The sequence below is a fragment of the Eschscholzia californica genome, unplaced genomic scaffold (assembly GCF_041429995.1).
Source record: "Eschscholzia californica isolate CP2 unplaced genomic scaffold, dmEscCali1.0.p SCAF_4, whole genome shotgun sequence".
NCBI classification, from domain to species: domain Eukaryota; kingdom Viridiplantae; phylum Streptophyta; class Magnoliopsida; order Ranunculales; family Papaveraceae; genus Eschscholzia; species Eschscholzia californica.
Genome location: NW_028238461.1, coordinates 56987949 through 57014845, shown reverse-complemented (window position 1 = coordinate 57014845; position 26897 = coordinate 56987949). Strand labels below are relative to the sequence as shown.

General features: G+C 35.5%; 5 protein-coding genes and 2 long non-coding RNA genes across 10 annotated transcripts; 3 read left to right on the top strand and 4 right to left on the bottom strand.

Moving 5' to 3' along the window:
• Positions 1 to 189: 189 nt before the first annotated feature.
• On the bottom strand, positions 190 to 5649 carry LOC147546703 (increased DNA methylation 1-like). 2 transcript variants are annotated; one of them, XM_086637931.1, is made up of 9 exons: positions 5501 to 5649; positions 1899 to 4359; positions 1662 to 1791; positions 1493 to 1581; positions 1165 to 1397; positions 975 to 1061; positions 793 to 892; positions 486 to 694; positions 190 to 390 (listed from the first exon to the last, which is right to left on the bottom strand). In XM_086637931.1, exons 2-9 carry the CDS (start codon positions 3708 to 3710, stop codon positions 387 to 389), a joined length of 2664 nt encoding a protein of 887 aa, XP_086494057.1. In that variant the 5' UTR covers positions 3711 to 4359; positions 5501 to 5649; the 3' UTR covers positions 190 to 386. The 2 variants fall into 2 exon arrangements, with proteins under 2 accessions (XP_086494057.1, XP_086494058.1); XM_086637932.1 differs by having other exon boundaries at positions 190 to 402; positions 5501 to 5621.
• A 3101-nt stretch (positions 5650 to 8750) lies between these two features.
• LOC147546702 (PHD finger-like domain-containing protein 5A) lies at positions 8751 to 10859 on the top strand. Its single transcript, XM_086637459.1, has 2 exons — positions 8751 to 8875; positions 10298 to 10859. Exon 2 carries the CDS (start codon positions 10335 to 10337, stop codon positions 10665 to 10667), a length of 333 nt encoding a protein of 110 aa, XP_086493585.1. The 5' UTR covers positions 8751 to 8875; positions 10298 to 10334; the 3' UTR covers positions 10668 to 10859.
• A 405-nt stretch (positions 10860 to 11264) lies between these two features.
• On the top strand, positions 11265 to 12023 carry LOC147546701 (uncharacterized). Its single transcript, XR_015223946.1, has 2 exons — positions 11265 to 11522; positions 11633 to 12023. It is a non-coding gene; the product is annotated as an uncharacterized LOC147546701 (long non-coding RNA).
• Positions 12024 to 13570: 1547 nt separating this feature from the next.
• On the bottom strand, positions 13571 to 14758 carry LOC147546700 (uncharacterized). The gene is made up of 3 exons (XR_015224124.1): positions 14621 to 14758; positions 14386 to 14519; positions 13571 to 14160 (listed from the first exon to the last, which is right to left on the bottom strand). It is a non-coding gene; the product is annotated as an uncharacterized LOC147546700 (long non-coding RNA).
• Positions 14477 to 16600, top strand: LOC147546699 (protein ZW2-like). 2 transcript variants are annotated; one of them, XM_086637929.1, is made up of 2 exons: positions 14477 to 15184; positions 16244 to 16600. In XM_086637929.1, the coding sequence occupies exons 1-2, from the start codon at positions 14477 to 14479 to the stop codon at positions 16250 to 16252; spliced, it is 717 nt and encodes a 238-aa protein (XP_086494055.1). In that variant the 3' UTR covers positions 16253 to 16600. The 2 variants fall into 2 exon arrangements, with proteins under 2 accessions (XP_086494055.1, XP_086494054.1); XM_086637928.1 differs by lacking the exon at positions 16244 to 16600 and adding an exon at positions 15982 to 16126.
• Positions 16601 to 18508: 1908 nt separating this feature from the next.
• LOC147546698 (protein RESPONSE TO ABA AND SALT 1-like) lies at positions 18509 to 19728 on the bottom strand. The gene has a single exon (XM_086637927.1). The coding sequence runs from the start codon at positions 19687 to 19689 to the stop codon at positions 18964 to 18966; it is 726 nt and encodes a 241-aa protein (XP_086494053.1). The 5' UTR covers positions 19690 to 19728; the 3' UTR covers positions 18509 to 18963.
• A 1863-nt stretch (positions 19729 to 21591) lies between these two features.
• ACX4 (acyl-CoA oxidase 4) lies at positions 21592 to 26026 on the bottom strand. 2 transcript variants are annotated; one of them, XM_086637919.1, is made up of 13 exons: positions 25704 to 26026; positions 25011 to 25103; positions 24752 to 24858; positions 24497 to 24574; positions 24297 to 24420; positions 24121 to 24194; positions 23947 to 24006; positions 23706 to 23815; positions 23084 to 23243; positions 22736 to 22812; positions 22477 to 22648; positions 22071 to 22163; positions 21592 to 21911 (listed from the first exon to the last, which is right to left on the bottom strand). In XM_086637919.1, exons 1-13 carry the CDS (start codon positions 25729 to 25731, stop codon positions 21786 to 21788), a joined length of 1302 nt encoding a protein of 433 aa, XP_086494045.1. In that variant the 5' UTR covers positions 25732 to 26026; the 3' UTR covers positions 21592 to 21785. The 2 variants fall into 2 exon arrangements, with proteins under 2 accessions (XP_086494045.1, XP_086494046.1); XM_086637920.1 differs by having other exon boundaries at positions 25011 to 25295; positions 25379 to 26006.
• Between the last annotated feature and the right edge of the window lie 871 nt (positions 26027 to 26897).

Here is a 26897-nt window from a genome sequence, read left to right as displayed (position 1 = left end):
ATTTCTCTCTCTCTTTCATCAAGATGACTTTCATTTACAGTAAATACTAATTAAAGAACATAAAGTCATACATCATATTGAGTTAAATGAAAAACAATTGAAGAATCCTTTCCTAATATGTCAATCAAATGTTGAGTAAGTTTCTTCCTAGCTAAGTTTCAAAATGAAAATGACATGAAATTCCCCAAGTTGTTTGAAGATCAAATCAATAACTCATCTTCCTAAAGAATCAAACAAATTAGAATTCAACAATGAACTTTACAATCTCCTTCCAAGATCCAATCTTTATTGTACTTCCCCACAAAAAAGAAAAGAAAAACTCTAGATATGTCAAGATCAATGTTTCCATCATTCTGGATCATAAATCATTACCCAATTTACATCTGTTACCTGCAAAATTAGCTAAAAATTCAATATCAGAACATCAATCAAGAAGAAAGCAAGAATTTTCTTTTCCCCAACTTTCTTGAAAGGACTATACACACCTCTTGATTCTGACTGCATTTTCTGCAGGTGAAGTTCTCAAGATTTTTTGGCACATTTTAGTGTTTTGGAAATCCAAGAATCTGTACTCAAGAAGCTTCAATCTGTCATGGTTTGTCATCACTGAGAAACTAAATGTCTTTGTCCATGGAAGTAACATTTCAAGAGTAGTAGGCATTATCAATTTCTCCACTCCTAATTCCACAAGTGCCTAAAATAGCAAGACATAAAATGATTATGGTGAGAGAGATGATATATATATATATATATATGTATATGTATGGAAACATAGATAAAATGATGAAATACCTTTTGAACAACATCCATTAGAATGCGGCACATGCCGTGTCGACGATATTGAACGCGGGTACAAATAAGGGGTACTTCGGCGACATTATGACCAAACACCCTGCCACAGAGAAACAAACAAAACATTTCTACTTAAGTCATCATCATAACAAGAGGCTGTAAATTCAATTGTGTAATTGTACCTCATTATAGCTACAGATATCAACTCATCGTCTCTTTGCAGTACCAATGTATAGAATCCATGAAAGTTCTGTCCGTCCGCTTCCGACCTTCCGAATTCATGATCATATCAATGATATTACAATACTAGACTAGAAAAATAACAGATACGAGGGGTTCCCCAAATGTAAACGGTACAAATGAAATTCTCACCGTCTATTGAAAAGAACATCTTTGACGAGATCTCTTTTGGTATATGATTGTTTCATAGGCTCAAAACATTCATCAATAAGACAACGAGCTACGTTAAGTTTGCTATAATGCTCCGCCATGGTCTCAATATCAATATTATAGTCATTACTCGAAAATTTTAAAAGGGTCCACGTCAAGTTAAATACACCCACAGGCAATGATTTTCCTAAAACTTTATGAAGCCCTTCAAAGATCTGCAGAAAAGAGACTAAAATATCAGGAACTGCGTTATCTTTTAGTATCTCATTTAGGTCAATAATTTAGTGAATCCTTATAGACAATGTATAACCTTCTCACAAGTTATACTGCAAAACCATTTTCCGGTCGGACAGCTCTCTAGTTTCACCAATTCTTTTTGCCAAATACACCCCACATGATCTACGAAAAAGTGAACATGAGTATTACTTAAAGAGGACAAATATGAGTTTTGGATAGATATGATTCGAAGTTAAACTAACATTGTCGTTCGCATTGATCACAACAGAGAACTGTTTTTTCTGTGAACTTTTTAATGTCTCCATTGAGATCTCCCTCTTCACATATCCCACATCGACAAGATGGACAATACCAGTTTTCTTCTTGCACGTCCTACAGAAACATCAAAAGTTCAGAAACTTTGACTTCCTCTTTGATAAAATTTTAGTGATTAATATATGTGTATGAGCGAAAGAAATCGAAATTGAAAAGAAAAGCACCTTCAAACCAAGGCAGCTAAGATGAAATGAAGATGGGCATTGAACACACTGTAATAAATTACCGCCGATGTGACATAAAGAGCATATATTGTGGTTCTTCTCGGGTGGAGTGTTTCTCTTGATTCTCTCAAGTGGTTCTGAGTTGAATCCATTGATCTTCTCAACCTCCATCATTTGCATTTGACATTTCCATAGAGATCTAGCATCTTCGAGGAAAATACTTGCAGATGGTCGAGTACTAGTATTACCAGCATGAGCTTCAAACTTGGGTAAGCTGAAATACTTGTGGCAACAGTTGCACAGTATACCATCACGAGATATGATCCCTGTAGTCGTCGGAAAATTTTCATTTCTATTTGTGCAGTATACTTTTGTCTTTGGTGACACGATATTACTATCTACCAGCCAAGATAGAACAGTTAGTCGAGTATTGTCCACGGAACTCCCAATAGTGATCTGTCGTGCACTTTTGCTAGGTCTCAATGGCCCAAGTTGATAGCCTTCATCACTCCAATCTCCTTTATTAAAAGATTTAGTTTCTCTGGGTTTCTTCTTCTCCAGAGAACTCTTTTTCGGTTGCCTACTAACGAGTGAGGAAAATTTCTGCCTATTTGGTGGCAATTTTGATTTCGCACCGATAACTAAGAGTTCTTCATCTTCTAAATATCCTTGGCAAGCTCTTACAAGAGATATATAAGTTTTACCTTTCGGAGATATATATCGTAGCTCACGCCTATGTTTTTGTTTTATGACATGCGAGAACTTCCAACCAACAGATAAAAGGTGCTTCTTTACCTTCAAAGTCATTGTCCTCGTGCATCCACTCTCAGAATCTGTTTTCAGCTTCTTTCTTTTTCCTCCATAATTGTACCAATCCATCACAGCTTGAGGACAATATTCAGGTAGGAGTTGACTAATTTCGTCGACAACAGAAACAAGATCCTTCTTTGATTTTTGCTTTCGATTGTGTCCTACAACTTGAGCTTCTGAACTCAAAGAAGAAGAACCACCACAAATAGATTCTCCATGGGTCAAATTTCCATCTAAATTGTGGCCACTAATTTGAGAGCTCTGATCAGTAGTTCTCGTCAAATTCTTGCAGATATCAACAAGAGAGTACTTAATCTTCCCATTAGGTGAAATATAACGAAGTTTAGTACTTCGATCAGTATTCTTGCACTCAAATTTCCATCCCAATAACGAAAGATGCATTAGAACTTGTTCTATTGTATTTTGAGAGACTTTACCTTCTGGAGAGAGCAAGTAGTTCACTAGAGCATCAGGGCAGTACTCGGCTCGAGGAACTAAATCGGAACTAACACGGACCCAAGTTCCATTATCACTAGAATCAGAATTTTTACTATCTAGGGTTCTCAACTTCGAATTGTTTCTTCTCCTACCACTACCGTTTGTACTACTAGGAACATGGGTTATTCCACATCCATCTTCTTGAGTTAATACACTAGCATTCATATCGTCAGTCCCAGTAGTTGTATCAATCGAATTAGTAAATGGTGGGTTCACTAATCCATCTAGAATTAGGGTTTTACTTAACCCATCTTCATCAACTTCTAACTCATCAATAAAAGAACTTTCATAACAACGTGAAACAGAGGATTGTTGTGTACCATATTTAGGTAAGATGAAGTCATTATTATTAATATCTAAACAACCATGAACATTAAATTGAGAGGTAAAATCTAAAACATGATTAGGGTTTCTATCAAAAGAATTACCAAATACTAACATATCATCATTAACTAAGAAATTATTAGGGTCAGAGAGAAAATCACCTTGTTCATTATTCAACATCACTCACCTTTTAACCACTTTTTTTTTCTTTTGGAGAAGAAGAGAAGAGTGGGTAAGTTTGTTTAGGATTTTAGATATCTTAGGAACAGGAATAAAATCCTAACCGTTTCCGTTGGCGTCAGGCCCTAATATTCTGTTTTCAGAGAAAGGTAGGCCTTTCTTTGAACGTACAAAAAAAAATAAGGAAGGTAGGCAGGCCCTAAAAATTCTACCAAACACGTGAAAATATAAAATTTGGGGAGGAGAAATTTGGCGTAACAAATTAGGGTTTTAGTTAAAAAAGATCTATCAATTTTTCGTAGGCTCCTTCAGAAATTTTTGTAAATAATCAAATACATGAAAAAGACTAAAGTAATCTCATTCTGGTTTTATGCTTCTTTCTACGCACACCAAAGTTCAAAAGCTCGTCCTCAACATTTCTGTTGGAGAAAGCGGTGATCGACTTACCAGACTGCTAAGGTCTCCCTTTCTCGCTTGATTTGTTAAACCCTAACTAGTAGATCTTGTGCTAAACTGAATAAAGCGTAACTAGTAAACTTGATAGAACATTCAATCTGGAGAAATAGTATATGATCATAAATCATATGTTGGTTTTGATTACATTTTGATTTTGTTGTATAATAATTCATCAATTTCTTCATACATTTCACTTTAGGCCAGCGCTTTGGGGAAAGCTAAATAGTTTCCGGGGTATGAAAATTTAAAGAGAATATGTAGAATTTTAGAAATTTTCCGGGGAAATAAATTTTAAGGGGAAACAAAAAAAAACACTCCACCTCAGCTCACTCTCTCTCCACCTCACCTTTTTGTCTTCTCCGATTAGGTCGCCGGCCGGAAAATTTTCCGGCCGGCGACCATGAAAAAAAAAAAAGAGATGGCATTCTTAGTAGCATCTCAGTTCAACATGAAATCATCAAGTAATTTCTCAATTTCCAGCTTTCCAAAGATCTCACAACAGTTTTACCGATTTCCTCCATCATCATCGTTCCGAAGACCAAATCATCAAGTAATTTCTCGCCGGCATAGAAGAGGACTAATGACGACGGTGGTATCTTGCTTGAAGTCAGAAGAGCAAAATGCATTTGGCAATCAGTGGGGTATTAAGGTCTTAGCTATTCTATTCGACATGGACGGTGTTCTTTGCAACAGTGAAGAGCCCTCTAGAATGGCTGTCGTCCACTTGTTTGCTGAAATGGGCGTCCAAGTTACAACTGATGAATTTGCACCCTTCACTGGAACTGGTACATACACTTCTCTCTCTATCTATATATGTGTTTTAGGTTAAATGTTTTTAATTTGTTTTTTGATCAAATGGGTTATCAGGGGAAGCTAACTTTCTAGGAGGAGTTGCTGGTTTAAAAGGAATGAAGGGATTTAATACTGAGGCCGCAAAAAAGAGGTTTTTCGAGATATATCTAGACAAGGTAATCAAGGTTTTTCGGGACCTTCAACAACTTCTCTCTCTCTAGATTTGTTCTAGAGAGAGAGAGAAGAAAAAAAAAAGTTTTTTTTTAGAGAGAGAGAGAGGAGGGAGAGGATGTGATTTTTTTTTTTTAATGATCGCCGGCCGGAAAATTTTCCGGCCGGCAACCTTGTCGGAGAAGAGAGAGAGTGGTGGGGAGAGAGAAGATGAGGTGGAGAGATAGAAGTGAGGTGGAGAGAGAGAGAGAGCTGAGGTGGAGAAACTATTTTGCTTTCCCCCTAAATAAAATTGTCAAACAAAATTGACCAATTTTTGACCAAGTCTTCACACCCCGGAAACTATTATGCTTTCCCCAAAGCGCCTTCACTTTATCATTACTATTATTGTGCATTTTAATGGTAAAAGGAGTTAAGTTGGTAATCACTTTCGAATTATTGGAAACGTCTAACAAGAGTACCTCGTACTTGTAGTGGAGCGTACCACGTCTCAGGTAACATTGAGTCAAATCTAAATACAGACCAATTGCTGGTTTCATAAAAATCTCACTGGATTCCATCCTCAGTGAAATTTTCTGCAATTCATGTTGTGTCAGGGAACACCATTTGCAGATATTTGTGAACTTACCGATGTTCCAGGAGGCCTGATTGTGAGAACTATTGTCCAACTAAATGAGACATGCCGTGAATTCATAAATGACCAGTCGACTTTAAAGGGCTATGGGATCATTTTCTGACCCATAGCCAGATGACCAATTGGAAATCGATGTGAATACAGTAATGGTTACACTCCTGGAAAAAAAAAAAAAAAACTTTTGAAGAACTTTAGCTTAGTTTCTATAATTTTATTTTTGGATTTCTTGTTTCTTTTTTCAAGAAAGAACAAGAGTTGAGAAAACAATGGTATGAATAGATCAGTAAATTGGAAACAAGAAATAAACTCTAAACCATTTCGGGAAGCTAATCTTGTCATGTGAGCAAATCCTCATAGGGAGGTGCCTTTCATCATAGGTTGGGAAGTGTGACATGTGTGCCCCCAAAGACTACTGGTTTGATTTAAAGTTGATCTTACCACATTTTAGTTTCGTTTGTTAATCATCTGTGAGCGCTCGTGCCTAGTTTTTGGCATTGCAAACCAAGATATACGTCCCTTAAGATTGATATAGGCACCCAGAGAGAGAGGGTGCCTTTTGAACTTCCGAGGCTGAGTATTGGTTCTGTAACAAGCCCAAGACATGTTGTTTGTTGACTTTGTAGTCTAGTTTGGGTGTCTTGGTGCTACCAGGAGTGGGAAAAGGGCCACGTGCCCAATGAATCCAAGGAGTTTGACGAGGGAGTTGTGCATATGCATCTGAACCACTATTCCTGGTCAGTAAACCCACCCTAATTCTTAGACCAATTTATGTTATGTTAGGCCTGAGTTAAGCCAATGGGCTATGACCGAACACAAAATGGATGCATTTGGGTTATTAGCTATTCTTGTATTAAGAATTTGAATAAGAATCGTAGTAGTATGAGTATATCTAAAGAAATTACAAAGTAAACCCACCCTAATTCTTATATGATTCTGAATTTCCCAAATCATGAAAAGTAAACCCACTCTAATTTTTCCAAATTACTAAGTAAACTACCACATTCCACATTCGTATAGGAATAAGAAAATCAGTGTAGTATCAGTATATTAAAAGAAATTACAAAGTAAACCCACCCTAATTCTTATATGACTTCTGAATTTCCCCAATCATGAAAAGTAAACCCACCTTAATTTTTCCAAATTACTAAGTAAACTCCCACATTCGTATACGAATAAGAATCACAATAGTAGTATTAAGAATGACAATTAGCTACTCTACCAATAAGTAGTAATAAGAATCACAATAGTATCAGAATTTGAATAAATATCAGTGTAGTATCAGTATATTAAAAGAAATTATATAAAAATCAGTGTAGTATCAGTATATTAAAAGAAATTACAAAGTAAACCCACCCTAATTCTTATATGACTTCTGAATTTCCCCAATCATGAAAAGTAAACCCAAAATTACTAAGTAAACTCCCACATTCGTATACCCAATCATGAAAAGTAAACCCAAAATTACTAAGTAAACTCCCACATTCGTGTACGAATAAGAATCACACTAGTAGTATTAAGAATGACAATTAGCTACTCTACCAATAAGTAGTAATAAGAATCACAATAATAGTATTAAGAATGACAATTAGCTACTCTACCAATAAGTAGTAATAAGAATCACAATAGTAGTATTAAGAATGACAATTAGCTACTCTACCAATAAGTAGTATTAAGAATTTGAATAACAATTATCCAAATTACTAAGTAAACCCCACATTCGCATATAAATAAGAATGACAATAGTATCAGAATTTGAAAAAGAATCACAGTAGTATCAGTATATCAAAAGGAATTACAAAGTATACCCACCCTAATTCAATAAGAATCACAATAGTATGAGAATTTGAATAAAAATCAGTGTAGTATCAGTATATTAAAAGAAATTACAAAGTAAACCCACCCTAATTCTTATATGACTTCTGAATTTCCTCAATCATGAAAAGTAAACCCACCTTAATTTTCCCAAATTACTAAGTAAACTCCTACATTCCTATACGAATAAGAATCACAATAGTATCAGAATTTGAATAAATATCAGTGTAGTATCAGTATATTAAAAGAAATTTGATTAAAAATCAGTGTAGTATCAATATATTAAAAGAAATTACAAAATAAACTCACCCTAATTCTTATATGACTTCTAAATTTCCCCAATCATGAAAAGTAAACCCACCTTAATTTTTCCAAATTACTAAGTAAACTCCCACATTCATATACGAATAAGAATCACAATAGTATCAGAATTTGAAATGGCAAGAGTTAAATGAACATACATACCTGAAACAGTAAGAAAAATCCAAGAAAACTTCAGATATTTGGAGAATATCATGAATCTACTACTTTAATCTTGCAATATTTGGAGAAAGATCATGCATCTAGTTCTTTAATCTTGCACTCCAATTTCCTTATATGTAATTGATGATAAATAAGAATCTCCAAAGTTAAGCCAAATTACTCTACCAATAAGTAGTATTAAGAATGACAATTATATTAAAAGGAATTACAAAGTATACCCACCCTAATTCAATAAGAATCACAATAGTATCAGAATTTGAATAAAAATCAGTGTAGTATCAGTATATTAAAAGAAATTACAAAGTAAACCCACCCTAATGGCCTAAAGCTGTCGAATTCATGGCCTAAATCTGACGAATTAAAAACATTGATACGCACGATAACTGCTGAATTACTACTAGCCTAAAACTCAACAAAACTAATGGCCCAATTGCCTAAAATTCGTCGAATTAATGACTAAAACTCGACGAATTAATGACCTAAAGTCCAGAAATATTAACGTGAAACCTCCCTAGATGTGATTATTAACTGGGCTAATAGTAGTTGCCTTGGATTGTTATAGATATAAATAACAAATTTGTTGGGCTTTTCCAAAAAAAAAAAAAAAACAAATTTGTTGGGCTTTATCTTTCTTATAGTTTTGGGATTTAGGCGCCTACTTGTCTCTAAAGCAAAACTTATTGAAGAACTTGTCTCTCTCTCTCTAAAAGCAGCAATAATTTCTCTCTTGTTCTTTCTCACTCATCGCCTCATCATTATCACTCTCTGAATCACCACCACCGCCGGTCCACCACCATTTCTAGACCCCATAGAGAAGGTACGCAAGGTTACTTATTATTTTCTGTCTTCCTCTATCTAGGGTTTTTACAGCTTACCTTCTGTTTCGGGTTTTCAATTTGAAAATCTTCGCCTCTCAAATTGTCAGAGCGTATCCCTGCTTCTTTTTAGATGTAATCACCAGTTAATGCTCTCATCCTAAATCGAAACTAATAAAGAACTCCTTTTTGAGTGGAAAATTTTGGGTTTTTTTTCCTGATAGACGAGTTTTGATACTTGAAACCCTAATTAGAAACACTAGAACACCTCATTTGTAGATTCACAAAATTGCAACTTGTTTATCTGTTTGTTATTGCTTATTAGAGTTGGGTTTTTTTCTCTTTCAGATTTGTGGAAACTGAACCCTATAGTTATGATAAACTAAGAATGATTTTGTTAGTACTCTATTATTGTAGGATTAGTAAACCCTTTCTTGAGAAATATATTATTGAATGAATTGTTCTTAGTAACCCAAGATTGGATAGGCAATGGTATCTGTCCTTGGATGCGCGTTTCTTGAAATTTTCTGTTTGAAGGCCGCCTTCGTTTTGTGTTCATTATGGAAGAGATTTTGATTGTTAGATGCCATACTATATTTACTAACATCTTTATCTTCTTGCTAGCTTATGTTGTTCCATGTTCTGGTTTTAGAACTCTAGTTATCACCAAAGCATATTTTGTTCTTTTGAATAATTTGATTGAATTGATAGAGGCGAAAAAGAAATTACAAACCTCTAGGAGGTTAAGGACAAAAAACGGAGAAAAAATTACAAAAGATAGGTAAAGGAATCCCAATTGTCCACCATGTCTATGAAAGTTTTGTCTTGCCCAAGCAAATTTTCTACTCCAATGATATATGAAACATTTCGAGGAGAAGAAAATTTGGTCACTAGAGAAACTTCTGTTGGAGAAGATGACTTCATTTCTCGATTTCCAAATGGCCTAAGTGGGAGCCTTAGGGATAAAGAACACATATCTTGTTTTCTTTAGGGGTCAGAACTGAAGTATTAGGAGTTGAGTTCACTATTTCTAGATGTTTGATATCATTATTTATGACTATAATTTGCATATTCTAGGAAGTTTTTTTGGCTCTCTATTTCAAATAATCATTCAGGACGGTCCATAACCCCATATGGAAAGGCATTACTTACGCTTACCTGTGAGATTATAAGCATATAATTGTGCTTCTCGTATAATTGCAGCAACTATATGAAATAGAAATAGGCTATAATCTTCATGAGTTCAGACCTTCATATATCAATTAGTTAAAATGTTTAGGTCGATCAATTTCTTATTTGTATCCATTAATCACTGGGTTTCTTTTTATCCTCTTTTCGTGACTTCATATGTACTAGTAGCCTAGTAGGTGTATAATTACAACAGATGGAACTATCGAACTAATCCGTTTATGTAAACTTTTCAGTGTGTTTCTGCCTAAGCAATAAGGTAGCAGAGGAAGTATGGCCAAGCATCATCCCGATTTGATTATGTGCAGGAAACAACCAGGGATCGCCATTGGTCGTCTTTGTGAAAAGTGCGACGGAAAGTGTGTGATATGTGATTCATACGTCCGTCCTTGCACTCTTGTTCGGGTATGTGACGAATGCAACTACGGTTCATTCCAAGGTCGGTGCGTGATCTGTGGAGGTGTGGGTATCTCTGATGCATATTACTGCAAAGAATGTACTCAGCAGGAGAAAGATCGTGATGGCTGCCCGAAGATTGTGAATTTGGGAAGTGCGAAAACCGATCTCTTCTATGAACGCAAGAAATATGGTTTTAAGAAACGATAGAAGATATTTGAGTAATCTTCATGAACTTCCAAGTATTATGAGATCTTCTACTTGTAGTTTATATAATGGTAATTAAACATCGGGAGTTAGGGTTCTTATTGTCCTTGTAGTTGCCAGATTCTTCTGTACGAAATTAAATGAGGTCAACAGTTTAAATTTGTGATAAAGATAGCCACATTATTCCGTCTTAAATTTGTTTTGCCTTCTCAAATTAGTCACAACCACGATCATGAATTCATGATAGTAAAAGACCCATTGGAAGTAGTCTATTACCAAAACGGCGATACTTAGCCCGACTTTTATGTTTATGCTTAGGTGGACGGGTATGATCCGAACTTCTATGCTTAGGTGGACAGGTATGATTTATGCAGAAAAACGGATTTCACTTCTCTCCAAATCTTGTTCGTCCATTTCATTTAATCACCAATCTGGGAGGGGCCTGTAGAATGACATTTTGGTATCTACAAATACCAAGTCAAGAAGAGAAGGACAAACATTGAAGGAGATAGAGGTAGTTGACTAAGAGGATTGAGAGGATCCAGCAAGGAGCCGTTCCCAAGCTATATAAATTATTAACATTACCAAGTACTATAAAATACCTGCAGGTAGAGTCAACTCTATCGTCGAATAAGGCTCCTCCACGTGTACCTTTGACTTCATCTAGGTTATACTAGTATATATATGTAGATGCAAGCTTGTTTTCCTAATCAAAACATTAGTAAGTAATTAACAAGAGAGAGAGAAAGTGAGAGATGGGGGGAGGAAGAGCAAGTGGAGTGATGAGGTTATGGTGGTGTTTCTTCTTTGCACTTTCATTCATATCTTGTTCAGCTCGTTTTATTGAAACCCTTCCAGGTAAAAATACAATATCTTCTTTCATTCTAAACCTTAATTAACTTCATGGTTTAGAGTGTTTACCGAGAAATTACGAAACTAAAGATGAAGTTTGTTTGTTTATTTGGTAGGGAAGGACATTATGGTAGTAAGAGGAGGAAGGTCATTGAAAGCGAATTTAGACGACTATGACAGTCCATCCGCGAATAGAGAACACGACCCTAGAAACAGAGCAAGTTACTCTAATGGTGGCCGAGCATAACCTAACGAAAAGTGGTGAAATGATCATAGACGACATTACGTAAATGCTACTACTACGGAAAGATTGAATAAGTAAGAATATTTACATAATATGAGTGTGAATTGAAAAATGTGTTTACTAGGTTGGTTTGAATTTGTGAAGATGAACTTAAGTTATTAGAGGTACCTCCAAGTTGATGATTATTTGAGTATTTGTAGCAGATGAAACTGCATGTTATATTGTTAAGTTACTCTTATATTTCAACTATCTTGTTTTGCTTAGAAGTGTCAAATATATTTGAAGAATTAGGCTCTTTATTTATGGGTTTACCAATGATTATAAGTTTTGTTGTTGGTATTTATAATCTGCCCATGGGGTTTCTTTATTTATTTTTGCTGTTGATCTATTTGCTCCAAACAACAGAAGAAATTAAAAAACAAAGTTAATATTCTTTGCATTTCAAAACGAAGTAACAAGGAGCACGAACTCAATTATCAGTTCATGAAAAATTCAATAACAAGTCAACAGAATAATCCACTAGTAGTTTTTTATGACAACAAGCAACACATAATAGTTGTTATTGGCTAAGATCGAGATAAGTAAATAAATAAATAAATAAAATATCTAAAGATTATATAATATTAACAAACTAGTTAATTGTCATTCTTTCCCCTAACATGTATGAAATAAAAATAAAATGGGTACCCTACTCATAGTTTGTCAATGATCAATTCTTCTCACTAAAGTTGGCTAAGTCCTAACCCAACTCATATTGCATCATTTAAGGATGATTTTTCTTTCTTTTTTTGTTGAAAGAATCAATGATGAGTTTAAGGTCATCCATTCATAAACTGATAAACTTCTATAGATTTTTTTAGCCACAGTTTTAGTGATGAGTTTAATGATAAGTTTTCAACCCTATAAACCATAGCTTTGGAAATGACCACCAACTAGTTTTTGTATTTAATTAGGACCTATCTTAATTTAAAGATTTTAGTTGGTTTATATACTTCCATCTTGCACTTACCTTTTTTATGCAGGATAGTAGATTCTCCACTCAATTACTAATTAGGATTCACATTTTAAATGATTAATGACATCTAAATATGATAATATAAGAAACCACAAGTGACATAAACTAGCTAGAACTCATTTTCTTTCAACAAAAAAAGAAATGGAATACCCTCATAATTGTTTTCACATATGGGCCAAATGTTGGAGGCCCCAAGCTGATTTAACATTTGGGTCTCCTATAACGCATGTATATAATTTAAACTTTTAACTACTGATCTACGTCTTAAATCACCTTGTAAATCCATTCAAAGTATTATTATTTCTTCAAATCTAATATGAAAAATACGAAAATGAAGCCCTTTGCCATGTTGGGGCCAGAGCCACCAGTTTGATGGCTTTGGATCTGAACCGCACATGATCGCTCTAAACTATTTTGATCGTATTTCTAAATGTCATACAAACTATTCTATATATCGTTGTTTATAGTTTTAATAACCCAAACTCGAGAAATGACTGTATCTATAAAACGAAAACGGGGCATCTAGAATTTCAATACAAAACTATATTAAGTAGTTATTTTTTGTTGCAAGTAGTGGTTATATATAATAAGTTTGCATTCGTAGTTCTGCAAACAATATACTTTAGGGAAGTCTCGTAGGCAACACACATACTTGCTAGATGCAATGTGATTTTACCGAAGACTTAGTCAAAAGACTTTGGCCAAGTATGGTTTGAAGCAATTCCTATTCTTGGTTTTTCTTTCGAACTATTCATTTCGCTTTTTTCTTTTTCTCTCGGTCTCACCACCTTATCATTTTGCTCCCGTAAAAAAACCGTCCCATTGACTTTAACAACAAAGAACTTACCTAAAACACTCCTCTGAGCACAATTACATTTTCGTAACTAGTTATAGACCCTTTCAACAAAAAAAAACTAGTTTTAGACAAGCAAACAGTTGAAGTTGCATGTACCAATGCACAATTCACTTGAACAAGGATTTGGGGAGTGACTAAACTTTTGTTCCATACAAAATTTTCCAGGTAGAATTCCCTTGATGAGTAGGAAACGGCATATACCCAATTCATGAAAAAAAGGGCCAGCCAGCTCCCAATGATCTGACCGCCATTAACAAACACTGAAGAGGTGTGTGTGATTCATGTGAGTTGGTAAGGATTTAGTATTTTTTTTCTTCAGGTGGAAGAATTTTACACCGTCATGAACTTTGGTAGAGAGAAAAAGTCGATTCATCTGAACCTTTAAAAAACCCTTTCACTTTTATCCCAAAAATTGACCAAATTCATACTCGGTTAGGGCTAACCGTTTCACTCTGTCCCCACCTTTGATTGACACCTTCCCTCTGTCAACCACCGCTTCACCAAATTTGTTCCTAATTCCCTACCAAAACTGCCCACGAGTCACTTAATTAGGGTTCTTCAGTTTGTCTATGCCTCCTCTAATTTACACCCCCAAATTAAAATTCAGAATCAAACAACATTTGGCAAATTAAAATGTACAAAAATTATAATCAAACCAAACAAAACTTCAAGAAAAATTTTAAAAAAAAAATCAAAAAAAAGAAGAAGAAAAGGACATACTAGTTGGAAACCCTAGAAAGTACTAGAATAATACCTCTCTCTCTCTCTCTCTCAAGAACACCCACTATTTAAGCACTTCCATTAAAACCCACCTGGTTTGTGAGAAATTTCTAGAAACAGAGAGAATGGCTCCACCTCCACATCCAGGAGGACGATCTTCATCATTATCTGGTGAAAACCAACAACAACAACAACAACAAGAAGAAGGTCATGATGAGATTTCATTTGAAGAGTTTTTCCAAGGTTGGTTAATTCGACAACAAGATTACCTAAACGAGTTATTAAACGCAAGAGCAAATTCAAAAGATCGAACAGAAGACGAATTAAAAACCCTAATTTCTCAAGTACTATCACACTACCAACAATACTACGAAGCAAAATCAATCGCATCTCATCGAGATGTTTTCATTTTATTCTCACCGCCATGGTTCAGTTACTACGAACGAACTTTCCTCTGGATCGCTGGTTTCAAACCAGGTCTCGCTTTACGAATCGTTAATAACTCAGTTAAGGATCTGAGTAATGAACAAGTGCTGAAAATTGAGAGGATAACGGCTGAGACAAGAGCCGCGGAGAGAGAATTAACGAAAGAGATGGCGTCGGTACAGGAGAGAGTAGCGGGACCGTCGCTTGTGGATCTGGCAAGAAGAGGGGGGAGATTAGTTGATGGTGAAACCCTAGATATGGATTCGGAGTTTCAGAGTATGAAAGAAACAATGGAAGCTTTAGTGGTCGGAGCTGATTTTCTAAGAGCGATGACGACGAGGAAGGTAGTAGAAATGTTAAATCCAATTCAAGCAATCAATTTCTTAGCTGCTGCTACTCAACTTCAAGTAAGAATTCGAATAATAGGAGTAGGTAATAATAATCATAGATGATAAGATGAATTCCCATTAATTTATCACTCCTACTACTCTTTGTGTTTGATTTGATTTGATTTGCTTGTTAAAATTCAGAAGAGAGAAAAAAAAGGAATGGTTAAGAAATTTCGGAGTACTAGTTAAGTTGTGGGTTCAAAATTCCCAAATGAATGATGGAGCATTATATAGCTCTAGGAAATTTAGAATTAATGTCTAATATTTTGGGGTTTTCTGTTTTTGTTTTGAAATTGGTACGATGATAAATTAGATAAGAGAAGTAACTTATGGTGTGTTTGGATGGCGGAATCATGAATCCGCAGATTCATGAGTCCTTGGAATTCATGATTCCACGGATTCATGAATCCAAGTAATAATTTTTGGCTTGTTTGGCAACTAAGAATCCTATGATTTATTATTATTTGTGTATTTTTAAACGTCTTTAGAAAAAATATGATTTTTGAAAAAAATAATGATTTTAGAAAAAAATAATGATTTTGTAGAAGGAAATATTTTTTTCTTGATTTTAAGTTTGAAATTTAGGTTCATTAATCCAAAATCCTAGCAAATCCTAAGGGGTAGGGTGGGATTTAAGTCCAATACAAATTTTGGAATTAAGAATCCTTAGGATTCAAGAGTCCTAGGATTCTTGGTAGCCAAACAGACCAAGGATTCATGATTCCTACCAAATTCCACTTTTGATAGGAATCCTACTTAGGAATCCTGCAACCAAACACACTATTAATGTATTTTGAATTTATGTACTTTTGCAGTTTTGCTTCTTCTATTCTAGTACTATGTTGTATGGATATAGGAAGCTCCAAAGAGAGCTAAACTATTGTGGGGCGCCTGTAGGATTACCCTTTCTGGAAATAGAGATAACTCCCATAACTTAATGGTGAAGTTTCATCTTCTCTTTTCTATTTTACCTGATAAGGTGCCCCAAAAAGGGGCGCGCCAAACCCATTATAGACTATCATATTTTGCCTTTTATTGGCGGAATCCGGTTGATCTCCTAGTTTTGAATGTCAATAGGTGGATTGATTGAGATATAATTTCGGGGTCCACCACCCTTTGGTGCAGCAGTTGGACATGGACATCCCTCTTAATCTCATGAGATAGTGGGTTGTAAGATCGAGTCTTGTTGGCAACAGTTTGCCATCAAGATTTATAATAAATTTGTCGGATTTTAGGTCTCTTTCATGCTACTGGATTTTTTTTAGGCTTCTTTCATGTTGTTGGATTTTTTAGGTTTCTTTCCTGTTGTCGGGTTTTCAGTTTCATTCATGTTGTTGGACTTTAGCCTCTTTCATTATAGTTTGAAATATTCATGATGTATCAATGTCTTGTAATTTTATTTGAAGAAATAACACTATAAAAAGTTACAAATAAGAGTTTATCCCAGATGGAGATGAGAAAATCAAATTCCTGAGTGAAATAAAATATATGATTGGTCAGGATTGAGAGTGGAAAAAAAAATATGGTTGTATCACTCTCTAATCCTGACAAAGATTCAAATGTGTTTGTTTGTTTGATGAAGATACTTACCACAAAATGACATAATTGATGAGGAAGGGAAAGTGGGGTTGATTTGAACATGGGACTAGATACCAAGTCTCCCTGAAAATGAATCTACTATCATCTGTTTAGGCACGTGTTGAATGGAAAGGATTTTGAGGGGGCGGGCGATTTGTTCTCTCTCAACGGTTGTGCCACTCACTAGTCACTAGTACTAGTAGTAGCTAGACTACTAAATCCAAACACCCCCAAAATTTAGACCATGACCAATCATCATATGGGTCGGTTCCCCTTCTGGTCCCTCTCTCTCTCTCTCATCAGACGGCACTCTTCTCTCCTCTTCTCCGCAAAGCAAGATAGCTTCAGACCTTCCGTGTATGAGTGGAAAAATATCTGCGTTATGGAAAGACGAGGGTGTAACCCGTGCCCATAGGGTACGATATATTATTCTCTTTCAACCTCGGGCAGTCCTAGCACATTCTATAAATACATGGGTTAGGACTACAAGATTTCTTCGTGAATACACCTATTAAGATGTACGTATTGAAAAATTTATACGTAAATCATAATCTAATCATGCTTCTACTCCGATTATAATCAAACAAAATATTATACATAGACATATATACATAACTCCATTAGATTCAAAGAGATGACAAAAAATGAAAGCGGAAGCGCACTTTTTGATCTTTAGCTTTATGTCAATGACTTTATGGGATTGATATGATCTTCCATTTGGTTCTTCTTCCTTTAGAATTTCTCTTTGTGATGAAGGCATATCACACGAATTAGAGAGCTTTGGAAGAAGCCCAAATGGGGACCATAATCCCTATTCATAGATTTTTATTTCTAATTTGGTCCGTCATCAAATTAAAAATCAGTTAATGGTCTCTACACGTGTATTCCATGACACTTAAGATACCTTTGGTCAATAGTTAACCGTATTAGATCACAATTTGACTTGCCATACATTAAGATAGCCATACACACACCTTTACATGTGTGACTCCATATATGTTGGATTTTTCCAACAGTATGTACAATGCATTATTGGCTTTCAACCTCGGGCGGTCCTAGCTAACTGCATAAATGCATTAATATTAACGTAAGCAGCAGCGTATTCTGTTTTGACTACCTAGCATATGTATAAATACATCAAGGTGTATGTAAGCTGTATTCTCCTTCAACTCCTTAGCAAATGCATCATGAATGTATGGAGATGTTTGTACAATCTACACTCCTTCAAATGGCTAGCAAATTCGTCATGAATGCATCGTGATGTTTGTACAATCTACTCTCCTCTAGTTAATCCAGAGCACTTGTTCGAATGGGCTCCTAAAGTGTGAAAAACTTCTTACGTAGTCTTCTGAGTTTGTGTAATTGTCGATATAGTCCGCTACTGTGTTTTTTGACGCATTAATCAAAAAGTTAAATTCTAATTTTTGTTTACTCTTTTGTCTTTTTATTTTCTTTAGTTTTGTGTTAGTTCTTTATATTTCTCTCTTTTAATTTTTTATTTCAATCTTTTTTATTTTTCTTATTACCTCCGATGGCGGTTATTAAGATTTAGAAACACTCGCTTTCATGTAAAGTACTTAGGTAAATCTAGAAAGCCACTTAGGAAACTGGTCACACTTTAATGAGCCAAGTTGAAAATAACTTAATTTATACTCTCTCCGTCTGAGTCTCACTTTAGAACTCCAACTTTTCTTCATATATTTTGTTCTTCTATTTGTATCGTTATTTATTATAGATAAAATTCTTAAATTTAAGAGAGATTCATTTTTCCACCTCACTATGCATCTAATAATACGTTCTTCTAATTTAGGATAAATAGGAATAAAACACAAATACTCAAAACATTTTGCAAAAAAAAAGAAAAAATTAATATTACAAAAGCATATACTAAGAGAATAAACAAAATACATACAAGATCTTATAACCCAAGACAACCCTCCCTCAAATCAACCCTAAAAACACCTAAAATTCTAACCATCCAAAATAATTTTGGTTCAATTTGGGGCTTAATGAACTCTCTGCGTTTTATCATTGCTGAGAGAAAACGATACAAATCTTGCCCGAACATAACTCGAATTTTGCTGACATGGTATTTACGAAGTAGAACATAAACACGACACTTAAGTAATCGGCCTCTGTAACGACAAACTTTTCGGGTCAAGTAGCTTCCACGTTGCTGAACGAACGAAAAGAAAGACACTTGGCAAAGAAAAGTAAGTCTAACCAAGTGTTGTCCTGCTGGTGGTGGTCCTCCTCCTCCTCCGGCCATCGGCTTCACTTTCCAAACCCCATGCCCTAAGTTTCAGTTGAAGCTTAGTAGCAGCAGCTAAAAACTTCACCGCCTGAATAGGTCTCAATATTTCCACCACCTTCCTCGCCGTCGTCATTCTCACTAAATCCCCACTTTCCACTAACCCTTCCATCATTTCTCTCACTATTCTCATCCCCTCCTCCTCAGCCACCTCATCTCCTCCACCACCACTACTCAATCCAGCCATATCTGAAACCGGAGGGGCCGCCACACTTTCTTGAACTCTTGCCATCTCATCACTTAAAGCTTTTTCAGAAACCCTAGTTTCAACCATCAATCTATTAACTCTCTCTAACTGATCATGAGTAAGATCATCTCTAAGAGAGTTATTAAGTATCTTAAAAGCTAAACCAGGTTTAAATCCAGCTACCCATAAGAATGTTTTTTCGAAATTAGTAAACCATGGTGGTGAAAACAAAACAAATACATCTTGACGAATCACAACTGATTTAGCTTCATAATATTGTTGGTAATGAGATAAAACTTGAGAGATTAAAGAATTTAATTCTGATTCTGGTTTATCAAATGACATGAGTAGTTGATCAAGGAAATATTCTTGACGGATTAACCATCCTTGAAAAAATACTTGAAATGAATTTGCATAATTTTGTAGATCTGGCCTTCCTGGTGGCATAATCTTCTTGATTCTTGATTTTTGATGATTACTAGTAGTTTGTTTGACAAGTCATGGTAGACAATGGGTAGCTTCAAAATTTCATTTATAGGTCTAAAATTAAAACTTTCTTGTATTTGAGAGGAGGGTAGTCTTTTTTGTTTATTCCTTTTCTTGTCTCCTTGTGTTCTCTTAAATGGATTGATTGTTTTGAGACAGAGAAAGTTTATTAGTAGTAAGTAGGGGGTGAACGTTTTTGTTTTTCTTCTTTTGTATCTGACATGTCCAACTTACATGATATAAAATTAGTTTAAAAGACATTTGAATCAGAGTTTTTCGTCTCAAATTAACTTAAAACGAACTCAATTATGTTATTCAGACGAATCAGACATCACATCCTAAGTCAAAAACATATACTAGAAAATCTTACTCACAACCAACTTGGGCAAGAAGTAAGTTTTTAGGTTTGACTCAAAAATACAAAAAACAAACACTACCTAAGTCAAAAATATCTTGAGGAGAGATATTTAATTGGGGTAAGATTTGCTTAGATGGAAAGGACTGAGGTGTGTGGTGGAGAAAGTGACACATAATGATGGTTTGTAAAAATTACACATGGAATGAGGAGGAGGATAAGGGCCTAGGGTTACAAATAAGCCAACTGACAAGTGGGTAGTAAAAGTGTAAAACTAATGGACCCACTCTCTAATTGGCATAACACGACAAAATTCAGCTTGACAAATGTTCTTAATAGAGAGAAAAACAATCTCTTCTTTTACTATCCAAACAAAAAGTTACACATCCTTGAACCCCATTAATTAATGGTTGAGATTGCTCGACGAACTAACAATAGTTTACTTGACAAAACTATCTATTTGCCACGTCACTAAATGAAAGTTCCCACAAGACATCCTATTGGTTTGAAATTTGCTAAGTCGAATTTTTAGTGGTCCATCCAACTACATTGAATGTAAATAGAGTAATAATTTTGGATGTTTTGACGAGGTCTCACTTCAATGTGGAGCGAGAGAATTTTCAACAAAAAAAAAAAAAAGAAAATGTGGAGCGAGAGAAAATATATTCAACGAAATGTCGCTTCAGAGGGTGAGAGAGAGAGAGCACATAGAAGGAGAAACAGGATTTTTGCTCACTCTAGTCTTTTAGCTGACGTGACGACGTCTTACTTGAACGTGGAGCAAATGGAGAGAAAATATATTTATTGAGACATCACTTCATCAATCTGAGGGTTCAGATAGAAAGATCAAATATAGGAAGATTTGCTCGTTATTTTAGTCTTTTAGTTAATGTGACGACATCTCATTTGAACGTAAAGTAAATGGGAAGAAAATATTTCAAATGAGACGTAACTACATCAGCAGGAAGGCTGTGAGAGAGAGAAAGAGAAAATAGAGTGAGAAAAAAAAAATTTACATATCTTGTGTCTAGACACATAGAAAAATGTTTCTCATATCTTTTTCTTTTCTTTTGTTTTTTTTCAAATTATCTTCTCCAAGACATCTCATTTGAACGTAGAGTAAATGGGAAGCAAATATTTCAAATGAGACGTCACTACATCAGCTGAAAGGCTGTGAGAGAGAGAGAAAATAGAGGGAGAAACAAATTTTTTTACATATCTGGTGTCTAGACACATAGAAAAAAGTTTCTCATATCTTCTTTTTCTTTTGTTTTTTTTTTTAAATTATCTTCTCCAATTGTAGATTTGTTATACTGTTCATATAGTTTCACTATTAATCAAAACCTACTTAGAAAGGTTGAAAGCAAGGTATACAAAGATACAGAATCATGACTTTCTTGAGTTTGTCTCGGGCAACTGGTCGATCTGTTCATAAGTGCCATCTTACTACTACCTCACAATATAAACTTTTTCGAAGTAAGAGGTCGTGCTTAATATCAAAGGGGGGATTCACAATTGTCTTACTCTCTTATCATTACCTTAAAGGGTCTACTAAGAAATAGTTCAATCAGTAAAATTCATCGTTTATACACCGCAGTTTACTCGTAATGAACTAATTCTTGAACATTTTACTATTACATTTTGTTCGGCCAAAACAAACCGATTATTGACAAATACATCAAAGAACACAGAGACTCAGCTTTTACATCCTACTCTGTTTTATGACTGGTTTGAAGCTTGCTATACCCGTTACTTCCCGTGCTGTCACCAGACTATTAATATCATAGGTACCTTCGTACGTGTAAATTGGCTCTATATCACAGAATGCCTGAAAGGAAAAGAGATGGTCGATCAGTAATGCAGGATTTTGTCATTTGTATTAATCAAAATAATTACTACTTCGAATTTGAAAAGAATATCCAAATTTGTAGTCATAACATGCAGATTATTGATAGAGTTTAACATTAGCAAGAAACTTAGCACAAACCTTTGCGACTAGAAAGTCCGCCAAAATCCCATTGCCACCAAGTAATTCTCTGCCAAGGGCGACAGTTTCTCTTGCTTTTGCACTAATCCATGCCTAACCATCAAAATTATGTTATTACTTGTTTCTGTGGATTAGCATAATGTGAAATGGAAGTTTCATGAGCAAGGCACTTAGTCCCACAATGTTTAGGAATCCAGACTTGAGTTATTACACAACCCCTTGTCTTTGATAAAGCCTAGGCCTTGGGTGGGTCCTACTCCTACAGCTAGATTGGTCCGGTGGGAAAGCTCAGAATGATCTACATCTTGCCCATATCAGAAAAAAGATCTTCTACCATGTGGAACTAGGCTAGTGGTGCATAAAACAGAGACAGTATAGATACACGGCTCCGATGGAAAATAATTACCTTCCCCATGCCAGCCTGACCGATAGTCATCTTCCCTGATTCATAAAGCTTGCACAGCCGCCAACCGATAAGAAACATTGCTTGAATGTTACCCAACATCCGTACGAGTTTCTCTTGGTTGAGTTGAAATGCAGCTAATGGAGCTCCAAACTGTTTTCTCTCTTTCAAATATCTAAAGTCCGAAATCTTTCAAATGTTAGAAAATGGAAATACCAGGATAAAAAGAATTAGAGAAAACGAATACCATGTGTTGTACTACCTGTGGCACATGTCATAGACCCCCATTGAAATGCCGATCGGTTGCCATGCTACCATGACACGGGAAGCAGCAAGCACCTGTTGCAGGTTACTGTTAAATTGGAGCAGGCCAAAACCAATAGACCAAAATAAAATTAAATAGCGCAGCAACTAGCAACTAGCAACTAGCAGAAGTGCTTCTACTAAAGCAGATAATCAAGATTTGTTTCTATATGTTCCTTGAACCGGCCCTAGTGCTGACCCGCGTTTCAATAATAGGAACAAATCTGCAGCTCAGAGAAAATCACAAAGCTAATTTGCAAGCTAGAAAGACTTCAAATATTGGAGGAAGGGGAAGTAATCATCATACCTTGTTTGTATCTTGAAATGAATTGACACCAGGCAATCTGTCTTCGTCAGGGACAAACACATTATTTAAGATGATATCCCCATTCTGAACAATCCTCAACCCAATTTTGTTTTGGATTTTCGTAGCCGACAAGCCAGGTGAACCCTTTTTCACAATATACCTGACAGAAGAGACAAGAGGATAAAACACATTTTGAGGAGTTGGAAGACTACTCCAAAAAGGAAGAAGCTTACTTGACCCTGGCAAGTATTACTGGAATTATAAATGATTAACAAGAATGACCAGTAAAAAAGTACATCGATAACCATATGATATTTTGTATGGATTGTCTCCGGGATGACAGCATGACCCTTCCACGTTAGTAACTGACTCAGCATACAAGAAGATCTGCTTTGAGCACTCCTTTTCAGGGGACTATTTACCAACTGAGGGAGGGTAACTCAGATGGGGGAGTTATAAGTATCTAATTATATTTGTAAAACAGCTCCATCACTGATTATCCTTGAGTGGTGGTACATCATGTATTTGCATGATACCCCCACCCCCCCCCCCACCCCCCCACCCCCGTATACTAAGGCAGCAATCAGTACGACAGAGAAAATCAAATCAGATTCAAACGTACGAATTTATCTGGTTTGTGGTAGTGTTTCGAGCAAATATCACCAAGACGTCTGCAAAAGTACTATTTCCTATCCATCGCTTTTGGCCATTAAGTATCCAACCTCCAGATATCTGTTCTTCACATTCCAGTTGCCATAACAAAAATGAGTAGTATGATAATAAGCGGGCAGTCTAGATACTAAGATAAAATAAAACTAGTAACCAATCCAAGCACCAGAAGAATAAATTATTAGAAATTTGACCTTTTCTGCAGTTGTTCTTAGAGAACTTGCATCACTTCCATTATCAGGTTCTGTCAAAGCCTATGGATAAACATCAATTGATCATTTGAATGAGATTCGATAAATAGATGTTTCAAAATTACAAGGAAAGAATTTTTTTTTTTTATTCGGGGAACTCCAAATAAAACACCATACCCAGCAGCCAATCATGCGCAGCTCAGCCATAGAGGGTAAATATTTCTGCTTTTGTTCTTCTGACCCACACAGTCCTATTCGGTTTAATCAAGGAATTAGAATCCATTTTACTACTATCAAATGCTTGTAATAAGAAAAAAGAGTGAGGAATGTGAACAATTTTATGAAGACGTTACCAATTGTGAGCATAGCCAAAGAAGAATGCACCAAAATAAATGTTGAACAACTAGCATCAACCCTGGCAATTTCGGCTGTTGCAATAGCACTTGCAGTAATGGAAAGTCCAGGACAACCATAACCCTAATAACTGGAAACATTAAGTAAAGCACAGACACGAATTTTAACCATAAAGAGAAAGTGAAAACGTTTAAGCTACCTTGATGGTGCTACCAGCTGCTCTCAGGGTAGCAAGGTTTGGAATAATATGAAATGGAAATTCTGCTTTCTCCCAGTACTGAATAAACAAAATCCAGCTAGTTAAGTTCATAGAAAATACTTCATGCTCGAAAATGAAGCTAGTAAGCTTACAATAGGTGTAAACGTAACAAGTGAAAAGGTTGTTTTTTTTTTTTTGCAAAGTCAAACAGCTGTATTTCGACGTTTAGCAGGAGAAGATATGAAAGAGTAATACCTCAGTCATTACTGGAGCAATTTCTCTCTCCATGATATCTCGGATTTTTCTTCTGAGGGCTTGTTCCTCGGGGGTCAATAGATCATCAAACTGGTAATAGTCTGAAACTGCAAACAGGATAGCAGAAACACAATATAGTCAGGAAAATTGCAATTGATGCGACAAATTACCATCATTTCAAGTAAAAGAGACTTGCGATTTAACTCGACCATGATGTAACTAAGACAATGCAAGTTAAATATTTATCAATTAAGCTTACCACATGGAGGGAAGGTAGATGCTGGAGTAGCCTGTGGAAATGCAAGGGAAATATCCAAAGCTGGTAATCCAGCACTCTTTCGAACATCGTCATCTATATAGCAGAAGAGAAAAAGTTGCAACTCCGATTACGAAAATAATGAATCAAATCCATGAAATCGCAAACATAATTTGAAATCAACACCCACAATAAGGAAAACAACATATGGTAGGTAAACACAATAAAAATATACAGAATGAAGAATCTCAACAACAACAACAAAATTCAATAGTAGTATAGATGAATCTATACAAACCATTTTTTCAACATCAAAAGTAGTAAAAACCAGCAGCCTCCCCAAAATTTTGTCTTTATTGACTTTGTCTGACCCAATTTAGGAGGACCCAAACAGTTAAGAACAAGATCACACTTGGGAGGAGATTTGTTCATCCCCCTTTCTAATATACTGTAGAGGGGGAAATTTTTTAGGTCAATTTTTAAGGTGTAATTTGAAATCAGACAACCGAATCACAGTTTAGGGTGAAACTGTTTAAGGCTAAAATCTTTTTTGTTTTCCGTTTGAACACTATTTGATTGTATAAAGCTTGGGGTGATGGGTTTTCATTCCCTACTGATGTAATCTTAATTTTAAAAAAGAAATCAGTCAGCAGGATCAATCTAAGATACTAGAACAAATTGAAGAAAAATACATACCGTGCTTCTGAGATGAAGAGATTGTCATGCTTATTTGAGTTAGAGAGAGAGAGAGAGAGAGAGAGAGAGAGAGAGAGAGAGAGAGAAAATGGAGGAGAGGGAAGAAAACGTATTAGTTAGGAGGAAATTGTGTGTCGTCGGGTAGTGAGAGAGAGAGAGAGTGATCACGAAGGGTATAAATATAATAAGCAGTAGTTAATTCCAAAACGGGCACGCAACTTTAGGTTGACGGACCAACAGATAAGCCTTGTTTACTAACACGTCTACAAAGCCCTTATGAACAATCCAAATGGATGCGTAACACTTAAAAAATTTTATTTCTCGTAGGGTCATATCAGAGAGATGTTCTTAGTAGTTTTTTTTACTTGCCCTATGTGCTTAAAAGTAAAATAATGACTTGTCCACCAGTCTTTGGTGCAGTGGTTGGACACCCCTCTTAAGTCCACGAGTTTACGGGATCGAATCTTGTTGGAAGCAGTTTGGCATCAAGAATTATCCCATGTAATTTAGACTATAAATAAAATTAATAATGTAATAAATTGGTCGGGCTTTAGGCCTCTTTTATTCATGATTTAAATTACGCGGTTATCGTGCGTATCACATCTTCATGATGTATACAATGTCTTGTAACAACTAATTAGTAGATCGTAGTCTAATTAATAGATTTATTTTTTTTCTTGGTCACATGAACTTCCTCTGAATTATAAACTAGAGCAGTATGCCGACATATGCCGCCCTTGGGCCTAGTATGACAATAAGATTAGTGGTAAAAGTTGATTAGTTACAAAGGTCTAAATTGATTCTTAAGATACACTGAACTGAGGAAGCAGTTTTATAGCTCGACTAAGGTAGTAAGGTCCGACTCCTCAAAAGCATTTCCAGAAAGAAAAAAGGGATAACTCACTGGGACCGAGCAAGCTGAGATGACACAACAATGAATATTTACGACACCTAGTCTGATACTGCACGATATAATGTAAGAATAAAAATTGATTAGAAAAACCAGGTTTATTTTCAGTTATTCCTTCTGATACCCACATCAATGCCCTTAGTTTTCCGAGTTTATTTTCGAAACCCATGGAGAATGATAGAGCTTCTCTAAACCAACTTTTTCTGAGAGTACATCCCAATTCTTCCAACAAGGATAGAGAGTGACTAGTTGACTCAGACGGGTCGAAACAGAACGATTCGGTA